The sequence below is a fragment of the Chinchilla lanigera genome, unplaced genomic scaffold (assembly GCF_000276665.1).
Source record: "Chinchilla lanigera isolate Chin_1 unplaced genomic scaffold, ChiLan1.0 scaffold00007, whole genome shotgun sequence".
NCBI lineage: Eukaryota > Metazoa > Chordata > Mammalia > Rodentia > Chinchillidae > Chinchilla > Chinchilla lanigera.
The window spans coordinates 31,964,986-31,977,656 of NW_004955408.1; the positions used below are offsets into that span (position 1 = coordinate 31,964,986).

At 39.9% G+C, this 12,671-nt stretch overlaps 1 protein-coding gene across 1 annotated transcript in view; it reads right to left on the minus strand.

Annotated features, from left to right (window-relative positions):
• Positions 1-12,671, minus strand: part of Spock1 (sparc/osteonectin, cwcv and kazal-like domains proteoglycan (testican) 1) — a gene marked incomplete at its 5' end in the record, with an annotated part of 510,842 nt that overhangs the window by 10,364 nt on the left and 487,807 nt on the right. The window contains 2 exon segments of the mRNA XM_005376592.2: positions 4,439-4,660; positions 8,886-9,002. Coding sequence (XP_005376649.2) covers positions 4,439-4,660; positions 8,886-9,002 — 339 coding nt within the window.

Consider the following 12,671-nt stretch of genomic DNA (forward strand, 5'->3'; position numbering starts at 1 on the left):
GCTTGCCAAGCAAGCGCTTTTGCCGCTGAGCTAAATCCCCAGCCCCCTCCACAGTTCTAAGATGTATACTATATGTACCAGCAAACGAAGTTACAGGGAGACACATGGCTAAAAGTGAGGTGCAGGGAAGAACATGGTGCTCTTCCCTCCTTAAAAAAGAACTTACTTCCTTTCCAAGCACAATGACAAATGACCTCACTAATTCTTTGGAGATTGACCATGACATGCCTTTGCAAGTCTGCTGTCACTGGGAGATTCCACTGTTTGCTCATGGTCGCCCTGGTGTTGGCAGCGTGTCCTGTTCTCTCAGTTCTGACAGTAGACTCATACTGCATCTTTCTATAGGCCCCATACCCATAGATGAAGAAATCAAATTCCCATTACCCTGCGGATTTCACTATGCCACCTGGTCTTGATGCTTGGTCTGTAAGAGAAACTGGTTATCAAATACATTTACTGACTTCTGACTTTTAGATGCCTTCAGAGTAAAGAAGAAAGACCCAAACAGAAAACAATAGAAAAGGAGAAACAAATTCTGTGTGTGATTATAAAAGGGAGAATTTCTATGACAGCTACCATTTGCTGAATTTCTAGAAGATACCAGCCATTGTTAGAACTTCATGTGTCTTTAGTCTTCAAAAACACCATATAAAATAGGTAGCAATATTATCCCTATTTTGCAAGTAGAAATTTTCATCTTTGTAGCTGTGCAGAAAGAATAGAAATTATAGGTGTTTAGAATACTGCTTCTAAAAAGGAGGAAAAGCAAAATCATGTAAGCATGAGGTCAGACAGTTCATGGTGAAGTGTTTCCAATTTTACGATCCTTCAAATTGTTGCACAGAAATTTTTAAAACTCTACTTATTTAAAGATAAGGAAAAATTAATCCAGCTAAATTTACTCAAGAAAACTTTGGATAAAAATTTCATAACACACAGTGTTGTTGCTAAGCAGATGACCATTATTTCCATAGATTACTCTGAGTCTAGGGACAACGACATAGGCTAAGCAAGATTAAGACACATACTGGGAATTAATGTCCTTGAAAAGCACACAGAAAATTCTTTTGGTTTCCAGGCAAAATGCTTACATCATGAATAAAACAAAATATTTTAATGCTTTCACATTTTTTGTAGCTAACTCCAGTAGTAGAGTTTTAAAAAAAAAAACTTGATTCCAGGAAGTTTATACTTGGTTTTTCAAGGGTAAACAAAACAGAAATATTACAAACATTCAAAGACTAATTGAAAGAAGGCAATTCCCATGAGAATTGAAGAAAAAAATACTTGTGAAATTCAAATTTAGCAAAAAAAAAAAAAAAATAGTGAAGTTATTTAACAAAGAATCTCCCCAACGTGAAGACTTTAAGAGTGCTCTCTTAAATTTGTCTGGAGTCAAAAAAGACATTCAGGACCCTGTGGAAAATCAACAAGTTAATCATAATAAAAATATCAGCAATCAATATCTATGGTCATCAGCTAAATCTGGATCTCAAAAATACACGTTAATAAACAGAAAACACTAAGTATGACTTCATCATCATGTTTTTCATCCTCTTCAAGTTTTTAGATAAAATAAATTCAATTAGTATGTACATGAAATAGAAATCCTGCAACTGGTGATGGAGCAGCGACAGAGGTAGCGAGGATCTAATGAAAAAATTAAGAAAATGAGAGAAATCCACACTGTAAAAAGAAGATGTAAAGAACTTCAATGAATTACTATGCTAAATGAATCCAAGTGTCATGCACAACCACATCCCAGTGAAGAATCCTGGCTTCCCAGAGCAGTGGCAGAAGGGGCAGCCCATTCTGAGGGTCAACCTTAGTTAGCAAAGTGACCAGTCCATGGCTTGATTGAGCTGTGTCACCTCACCCTGGCACTGCAGCTGGAGATGCATCATTAAAACACAGGCTCTGTGCTTTAAGAAACACAAGAAACACACACACACACACACACACACACACACACACACACAATTTTAGATGAATTGAAGCCTAAAGCTATCATTAAGCTTAATGTTGCATCACTAAGGTATTTATCAAAAAAGTACAAAACATAGGTATTATTTAAGATCAATTTATAGTTACTAGATGATATAATTAGAAACAGAAAGAAATGAGGTATAAAAATTGAAAAAGAAAAAAATGATCTCTATTTGCAGATGAAATGATTGCACACCTGAAAACCCAAGCAAACCAACCACCATAACTTATAAACAAAATGAGAATTTAGCAAAGGCATTGAAAACAAGATTAAGATTGAAACAACCACTAGTGAAATATAACAGGAAAAACAGTTCTTTTCCAGGGGCACGAATAACACAAGGGAAATGCAATATTGGTGAGAACAAAACTTTAAAATGTAACACTGGGTGACACAAATACTGTTCTAAGATAAAAAAAATTCAGTGTTTGATAGTTAGCAGGAACTTATTTTTAATTGTAAAAAACTGATTTTAAAGTTTACAGAGGGAGAAAAACATATGAATACCCAGAAAAAAAAAATTCTGGAAAAAAAAAGATTAATGGCAAGAAAGACTGGGCCTAGCAGATACTAAGACATACTAAGTAACAACTGTGATTTAAATACATGGAAGTGATCTATGAATACCAAGATAAACAGGACAGAGTATGCGGAAAAATGCATAAGATGTATGGGGGCACACATGGGTGTGCATTTGCAGATGGTATTTCACATTGATGGGAGGGAGATAAGTTTTCAATAAATGACAGAAAGGCAACAGATATTCATTTTCAGGGCTGACGAAAGAGGCTGAAACCTTTCTTGTGCATAGACACAAAAAAGCCTAGAGAGATAAAAAATTTAAATGAACAATAAAAACCAAAGATATTAAGGAAAACATAAGAAAATTGCTTTACAATCTAAAGTGAGAAATACTTTTCTAAGCTTAGTGTAAGCTTTATAGCTTCAAACAAGCCAGAGAATAAAAAAAAAAAAAATGAACAACTTCATTTTGCTAAAATTTAAAATATCTCCCTAGTAAAAAGTATACAAAATTTAAAGTAGGGAAAATATTTGTAATACCTTTGACTATGGAAGTTCTAATTTTCTTAACCTGTGTTAAGAGGTAATTTCCTACTAAAACTAAAACTAAAAAAGAGGTTAATTTCCTACTAAAACAAAAATACAAGAGTCAAATAAAAAAAAGTACAAAGAAGAGACATTTAAAGAAATACAAGTGTGTCAAAGAGGAGTACAAGTGTTCAACATGCAGGGTAAAAGAAATGAAATAAGGCCTATTGATAAGCGATGATCATAAAGTCTCATAATGCCATGGAAAAATAGGTATTCTCAGATATTTCTGGTGAGACTGAGAACTAGTACAATTTCTTGGGAGTGCAAATTGGGAAGAATGCTCAGATCTGAAGATGAACCTGCTTTCTGACTAGTAATTCTGTTCCAGGACCACCTATTACAATGCTATAAATGTTCACACACGTACTCACTGTCACTTCAGGCCCTCTGGCAGTGCTGACATTCTGGTGTATGCTCGTATCATCTAAGCAGACATGCACAATCTAAATACTAGTAGTAGCTCTCCTCCTTTCTTATGGGTGAGGCCGGCCAGCCCTCCCTTGACTGGGGACACCTGACCCATGCTGGGCCAGGTTGTTTCTGGGTAGTGGGATTGAATGTCAAATGCAAGCCAGTTTCTGCTGGTGCCTTGAACTGTCACTCTTGGTCACAATGCCAGAAAGCTGAGATGGATGGCTCTAAATCCAAACCCATGGTGCTCCATAGGAAGTCACAGCACCTAACAATGGACTCCTGAGAATCTTCCTGTTCCCACTCTGAATGTCTCTATATGATGACTCTCCTGTCTGACTTTGGTTTATCCTTTCATATATTCCCCCAAATCTTAAGTATAAACCTCTAAACAAGTATCTTTCTCTAAAGGGAACCTGGAACGTTTGTGTGACAATAGGAATTATGATATTCTTACATTTGTACAGTATTTTTCACATTGAGAATCTCAAAATGCCCTGTGGGAATTATGTAGGGAAGGTTTCTTTATACCATTCTACAGATGAATATACTGAGATATTATAAAATGGGAGATTTTTCCAAAGGAAGGAACAACTTAAATATGAGACTCCTTGCTTATGTACTTAGTTTTCTAATATACCAAGTCAAAACCAAAGATATTTGAGGAGAAATTAACTTGAGGACCTACCATTAACTGGGTTGAATTTTTTATTCTGTAGCTGTGGGTTTTTTGTTTGTTTGTTTGTTTTTGGTACAGGGAATCAAACTCAGGACCTTGCACTTGCAGGTAGGAGCTTATGTCACTGAGCTATATCCCCGGCCCCTCTAGCTGTGTTTTTCTTTTGCCACCTTGCTATGTATTAAGGAGGCCTCCCAAGCCCAGAATAGCTACCCTGGGCTCTGGATCCCATCTCTTTCTGGCCTTACCTCCAGGCTTCTGGAAGCAGTAGCACCACTCATTGTTAGAGAGCTTGCCATCCTTGAAGGAGTCACAAGAGTTGAAGAGAGGCTTGATGCATGGCTCGTATTTATCCAGGTAGATGGCATTGATCTCTGAGTGGTCCAGCAGAAGGTCGTAATTCATGTCCAACTTGTTGAACATCCAGCCCAGGGAGTCCTTGCAGATGGGCAGGATGCTGGTGTCAAATCCTGTGGAGGAAATGCACATCTCAGCCGCCCTTCATCCTGGACTTTGCCACCCTGAGGCCTTGCCTGAATAGTCTCAGTGACATGCAAGAATATTTTGTTGTTGTTTATTAAATTAAACACATTAAAATGCACAAAAGTCAGTATTTGAGGAAAATACATTCTAAAGGGAACAAATCCCCAATGCCCGTGTTTGTGATGTGAATATGGTTTCATTGTCTAGACTTGCTTAAAATGGGTATTCTAAAAGGAAAAACACAGCATGGTGAATAAGAAATGTAAGTTATCCTGAGAACTGTACTTGGGAAAATGAAAACAAAAGGTTGCATAAAATATACCAGTGAAATAAAACTATGCAGCATAGTTCAGAAGCACTGATTATATCCCAGAGGACTGTTAAATCCAAACAGTCTGAGCATTAATGGCAAAACAAGCCAGGTGCCACTTCTGTTCCCATCCTTCTTTTCTGTAATCCCCTAAAGAGATGCATGAGATGGAACCCAAATGAACTAAGACAATAATTTCTTTCTCATTTCCCCATGGGAGGGAAAATAGCTGTTTTAAAGAATTATTTCTTTCCAAAATAGAAACTATGCCTTTCAATAATAACACTTATCTCTACACCAGAGATACTGAGACAGCTACAAACCCCAGGGAAGGCATGGCCCACATCTAAAACTTACCTTTCCTTTGGAGCCAACAGCGTAGTACAATCTTGGGTTACTCTGTAAACTGGGTTTCTAGGACTGATTTTCTTTGCATACTAGTGATAAAAGTTAACTTTTGTGTTGCTATACATAGAGCATTCTTCTAAGCACTATTTTTATTTTTAATTATCTCACTAAATTCTTGCAGCAGTCCTACTAAATGGTACCATATCATCTCCATTTTACAGGTCTGAGAATAAGGTTCAAAACTTGAGTTGTTTGTTCAAGGTCACACAACACTAGAACTGGGATTCGAACTCAGGCAGCCCAGTTCTGAGTCCAGACTCTCAGTGCCTCTTCTCACAAGGCTCCCCTCTACCTTAATGGAGCTTTCCATACTGAGGATGTGCATGTCGAGGGAAGCTGGTGAGAGAGGACAATACAGTAATTGCCATGGGCAGTCTTGATGGCCCACTTCAGTGGTGCCTATGTTTGTTGCCAGGATCCCTTGTCTGATCAGCAATATGTAAGACACGGAACGGTGTGCCTACCCTGCCTAGAGCAGGACCTTTATATAGGAAGGATGTCACTGTCCAGAGGCAACACAGTGAGTTCAGCAGCAGCACTGCTGAGCTCTCAGTAGAAGCCTGTGCTTTCCCTCATTACTGACAACTGCTAGTAAGACTGCAAACTCCCTGCAGACAGACACCCTTGCTCCCTTCAGTAACCTGCCACAACAGCCACGTAATATCAGTAGAAATACTTGTTGTGAGAAGTTTTCTAGTTACCTTGGGTTAACCCTTTCCAACAAATATTGGCATTTTAAAACTTATTAATCTTGACACTTTAGAACACTTTTATTTTTTTTAAATTTTACAGAGAATAAAAAATAATTTTAAAAAATTAGAGCTGATACAAACCAGAAGAGACCAAGAATAGTAAAAGCAATCCTGGGCAACAAAGGCAAGGTAGGGGGGAACACAATCCCTGACTTAAAATTATGCTATAAAGCTACTTTGATAAAATTAGCATAGTACTGTCAAAAAAACAGACCTGAGGATCAGTGGAACAGATTAGAAGACGCAGACACAACTACAAACACACCCAGCCTCCTTATCTTTGACAAAGGGGCCAAACATGTTCACTGGAGGAAAGACAGTCTCTGTAATAAATGGTGCTGGAAAAACTGGCTCTCCACATGCTGAAGACTAAAACTAGACCCATGTCTATCACCATGCACTGATGTCAAAATGGATCAAAGATCTAAATATTAAAACAGAAACACTAAATATACTTTAGAACATATTTTTTAAAAATCCTCCATATTCCAAAAGGGGCTATGGGACATAATGTGGCCCTTTCTTTGACTGAACATCTTGACTGCAAACAGTCTCTATACCAATAATGTCCTTAGGCACTACTGTATACTTGTGCATAGAATGTATAATTGGAATCAATTGTGTATGATATTAACATTTTTACATACAAGAGGAGTTCATGGCTGACAGCCAGAAAGAAGTGCCAAGCTACTGGGAAAGTAGTAAGTCAGGATACTCTTCCCCCATTCAAAAGGGTCTAGAATAGGGTGTAGACGACTGCAGGGGCCTCCAGTGTGCAAGCCTGAGCGAGGTTTCAGCTCTTCCTTTCAGGACTCCAGGCTGATAAAACTGTCATTCTCTCCCTTGGCCTTGTGGGCTTACTGAGCGTCATTCCTTATATTTCCTTCCCTCCACTTGCTTCAGGACATCAAACCAAAAGCCTCTTTGGGGACTCACTTTGCTCCTGGCCAAACAAGTCCTTTGCAGGCTCCCCAGTTGTCTGTAGAAGGAGACTCCGGGGACTGCAGGGCTGCAGGAGGCTGCTCTCCTCCTGTCAATCTGCTCCCTGCTGAAAGGCTGTTCGGAAAACTCAAGGGCACGTCTACTCCTTGAGGACCCGGGGAAGAAGTTTGTCTACTATCTGCGAATTAATTGTCCACAAACTCCCAAGGAACCTCTAGCAAGAATGGAAAACAAACAACTATCTTGATTTACCTTTCCTACAGACACCATCATGGAAAAGAGCCACCCTTAGAACGCTTTAGATCCCAGGGAGCAATCACTACCTGTTTCCACACATGCCCCAATTCAGTGTTTGCTTTCATTTTTCTAAATTTATTTTAATCTTTATTATTCCATGTTTTCAGTACATAATAATTACATTCACCGTGCGGACTTGGTAGAGGTACATATCACATCTCCAGTCTTTCTATTTCCTTCTCCCCACCCCTCTATTCCAGCTCTTTAAGGTAAAAATTCAAGCAATTAAAGTAATTATCCCTACGTCAGTATTCCCCACTGGTATCTCTCAAAAGCTAGGCAGAGCAAATAACAACCAAAGAGGTAAGAGATTTTAGTTTTCTTTTGTTTTTTTTTTCTCATTTTATTGTCTAGACTGGCCTCAAACTCTTGAGCTCCTCCTGTCTCAGCTTCCTGAGTAGGTGGGACTGTAGGACTGTACCACTGCACCTGGTTGGAGATCCTTTTCTTCTGATTGGAGACTAGTGCTGCTCATGCTGAATCCGGATGTTGATGATGTATTCCACCCAAACAAATGTGCGATCAGGGATGGGGCAAAATAGTAAACAATGCATTTTTGTGTTTTAACCAAGTAACATGACAATGCTACAGCTAATGGATTGTGGCAGAACTGCATGTATTTCAGTGATAGTGTTGATCCGTAATCATTCTGTGCCTGTTGGCCACAAGGTGGGGAAGCTCATTGCTCGCCATCCCTGAGGTGAATGCATGGAGAGACCCCATCAGAGTGCAAGCAAGTGTAAGACCCACTCCGAGTCTCCTCTGCAGCTGCTAATGGGAGAGAATTCCGCCACTCAGTAGCTGAAAACAGTGGTACCTCTCAGAGGCGGAGGTATGTTAATGGTGAGGAAGGGGGACAAGTGGCCAGGACTTTTTAGGGAAAACAAAATGCAATCTAGAGAGCATGCACAAAGTATAATATCAATAGTATATCATTAAAGATGCTTGCCACAGTGCTGTTTATATCACTAAACAACATAAATGATCCCCAAATATAGGTCTACTCAAATAATTATATCCATACACTAGGATTCTATGTAGATATTACAAAGCAGAGTACTTACTACTCAGCAACAGGAGAGGACAGTTATAGTTATAAATAAAAAATTATAAAACAATCTTTCAAATGTGACTCAAATTTTATAATCATAGGCAAACATATTTTTATATATGATGAAGAAAACAGCTCAAAGTATGTATCATAGCATGCTTACAGTTGCTAAAATGGTAGAATTTTATAGTTTTCCATAAATTTAATGTATTTTCTAAAATCTATAAATTAAATATATTCTTGTAATTGGTTATAAAAATATGTTGTAATTTTCCTTGGTTCTAAAGCATCATCCCTTTCTTCATATGTTAATATTTAAAAACTTGAAACATATTTTAATGTAGTGTTTCTTTTTTGACTTCCAAATGCTACTGCTAACTCAATAATGTTTATTAAATCAAGAAATGTAATATTTATAGTGAAATACATTAGCAAAAATAGAGTCATCTTACTGCCTTGGGCGGTGTCAGGGCTGGTAGGTTTGATGACCCTGTTTGCATCCTCATGAAGAGCTCCAAACCAGTCTTTCAGCCGGGAAGCAAGGTTCCTCAGCTCCTTGTCCGTGCAGGCTGGAGAAAAACAAACAGAACACTGGTGAGTCCTTGGGCTTCCTGCCCTGAGTGTGTGAGGTTATTGCCAAAGCCTTTCAAAGCAACTTTCCTGGCCAACCATGATGTAACTGTCCCCTCCACAATTAAAGTGCCCCAAAGGATGCTGCCATAACAAGAACAGAGTGGGACAGAAAAAAATCTAAATTCCCAAGATGGGCAGGGCTGCTGGTACTGGAATTTGGACTGCCTCCCAGCTGTTAAAGCAAGCTGCACAGGCCACATGGTTGTACAGTATCCTCCAAAGATTGACACAGATCCCTTTTGATGACACCATAAAAGTTCAGTTTTGCTAGAGAAATTACATTTTTTACTACACTCATGCCAAGAGATTACCTATGGATAGCTAATGCTGCTATGGAGACAGGACACCAAAAGATCCCAGGAGTAGCAGGCTCCCAATTTTGTTTTTGCCTATTGTTTGGATTTTTGGATTTGGCCTATTCGGCCAGCCTTCCTATGGACTCATTCTGATTTTCCACCATTAACAGAGGAATGTCTTCTCAGCAGGAGTTCTTTTTGTCTCATCCCATTCATTACTATCTGGTTCATTTCATAGGGTGTAGCAGAGTAGTTCAGGCAGATGGATGCTCCTAAGGACAAGAGGAAATTCAGATTCATAGGTGGGCAGGCAGGTGAGGAGGTGAGTGAACAATCTGAGAGTCTTCTGCGAGGTTGGATAAGACTTGAGAGGAGAAATCCCAAAGGAGAGAAAAGAATGCAGAGAAAGGAGATAACTTCCCAGGCAATGGGATGTTATTAAGACACAGAAAACCCAGCAATGTCCTTTGTGGCCCTTAGCAAGTGGAGAGAAGAGACAAAAGTCCCAAAGCATAGTAAGGGCATAAGGAAGTGAATTGCAGAAACGTTGCTTTTCCCCAGATTCTAAAGCTACAGGAACAAATGGCTAAGAAGTTGAGCAATGCATGCTAGGGTGCAGAGCACAGCGACCAGGAGGGCACAGGGTCAATGATGGAGAAGGAGACAAACTCCAGTCCAGCACACAGCACAGGCCCTGACTGAACTGAAGACAGTAGGCCCTACCTGTTTGCCCCATAGAGGTCTGTGCTCTCTAAAAGAAAAGGGTGAAACATAGATCCTCTCCTTGTTTTTAACATCTACTTCTGAATGTCCATCAAATCTATCCTTCTTTGCCTGGTGCCCAGCAGAAGATCCAGCTTTCTACATCTCAGGCAGGAGACATCTCTCCTCCTCCTCTGACCTGCATGAGAGGTGCCCAGGCCCATGCTGAGCTGTGCAACCTGAGTGCTGTTATTTGTAACGGTTACCTTCATTCCAGCTAGGATCCAGACTTCAAACTCTACAAAGCTCAGACTGAATATGTGCCCAGTATTTACACACAATTTCTTAATGACCTCAAGACACTGCATTGCTTTTAACAATCAGGATCCGACTGTATTTTTAAACACCCACCAGGAAATGGCACTGAGAGTGTCTTGACTGGCAGAAGATCTAACAGGTATGGAGTCACACTGCTTGGAATGAATCTCAGCTTTGCCACTCACTGGCTAGGACTGCAGGGCAGTCACTTAACCCCTGGGCCCCTTGACTTCCCCACCTATAAACCCAGGATAATAGCATCATTCAGTGACTATAAATCAGACAATGTGTGTAAAGTTCTTAGCAAAGTACATGGCATACAGTAATTACTCAGGAATGTACCAGCTCTAATTTTTATTTTGACAATTATTGTTTTTTAAATTGAAGATTTATAAGTAACCTTAGAGCAAGCATCACAGCCTTCAGAAAATCAGGAAGACTAATGCACCCACGCAACCGTGGCTTAGTCTACCCAAGAAAAAGGTGAAGATGGATACTTATGTTATCCAATAAGTTGCAATTAGCTGAATATAAATCAATTATATTTAGTTCCTCAGTTTCAGGTCCCATTATGCATGCTGAATAGTCACGATTGCCCTGCTGCCTTCACAATGGAGAGCATAGATCCAGAATATTTCCACCACAGCAGAATGCTGCACTACATACTTTTGGGTGAAAAGGATTTCTAACTTTCTGGAGGTTCACCAGGGTATCCTGATATTCAAATCTATGTCCTTCCTTCCCTTCAGCATTTTAAGATGGATGACAATGAAGAAAATAAGTCCATGCCAGTCTGGATCCATCATCTCGTGCTAAGCTAAGCTCACAGATCTGAGGGGAAGTAGCTGTGGCTAAAAGCAGGGATTCATGTGATTGCCTTCATACCAAGTCTTATTCCAGGAAGAAGCTCACTAATACATTTGTCCCAAGTCTTGGGCTCTAGGGGATTAAGCCTGCACTTTTCTGACACTGTACCACTTTAAACAAGAAAGCATGTGGTATAATATTCTGAGGGGAATAACATGTGAGCTCTATAGTCAATCTCACATTTGAAAATGAAAAATTAATAACATCTTGTTTTTCCTCTATTGCTATACACACCATCTATTCTAAATATTCTCTGAGCAGAGAAAATTGCCAAGTCAACTTGCAAAGTTAATCGCACACTGCAAGATAAATTAGTCAGTCATGTTTAACTAAACCCAGACAGATGTGCAGGTAATCTGCATCTTCACAAGACTGCTGCCTTTCCCACAGGCTTCTTAACGTACATAGGCTGTGGGCATCTGATGGAAACAGGCACTGGAATCTTGAAGGGGAGAGTCTGTCACTCAGGGACAACTCCATAAGCGGGAAGCCACTGGCATCAGTAGATGGAGAGAGATCAGAAACTGAAATGGAGAGAGGAAGTGCTCTGTTATGGGTCCCTCTCACTCACAGTGTCTCCATCTAAAGGGTCCTTGGGAAGAGAAAGCGTGGCACAGTTGGCCTGGAGATCGATATATTCCGGGGAAAAGATAGTCAGGATAACAGTCTACAGAGAGCTTTTTGTTCAGACTTGACACCACAGCCACAGTACCTAGGCTGGCTGTGGGGAAGAACTGCTCACCTTTTCAGGTATCAATCATCCCCCCAGACACAGGAACTAACCTTGGATTCATATTTTCAGAAATGAGAGACCCAAAAGGTATTTCCAGCATACTTTGTTCCTTCCCAGGGAAAATTGATTTTGGAGGTACGGTAAAACCATATCCATCTGCCAGTCCTCCACTCTGCCTCAAGATGGGCCAATCCTTCCCATTTCTAGAAAGGGTTCCTACTGGCTTCTCAATCCCTCTTGGTGAGAGGAACAGGTGCTCAGACCACCAGTGTCAGAATCTTCAGAGGAAAGAGGTGTTACCATGGGTAGCATTTGCCTAAATTATGACAACTAAGACCTGAGCCACTTTCCCGCCACATCACTTTACTGGGTGGATGAGCACCGGTTAGCCTTCTAGGTTTTCCATGTTCAATTCTGTTTCCTTTTGGCTTTTGCCTGGGCTTCAGCTTGCTCTTAGTGCTCTCCTCTCAGTTGCCTCTGCTCAGCGACATTTCCCCATTTGCCTGTTTCTATAGGTCATTGGATATCTTTCCCACGTGGTCTTAATTTGCTCCAACATAGCTAGGAGGTTGTACCCAAAAATCGATAGTATTCCTATACACAAACAACAAACAGACTGAGAGAGAAATTAAGGAAACCATACCTTTCACAATAACATCCAAGAAATTGAAATATTTAGGAATCAGTCT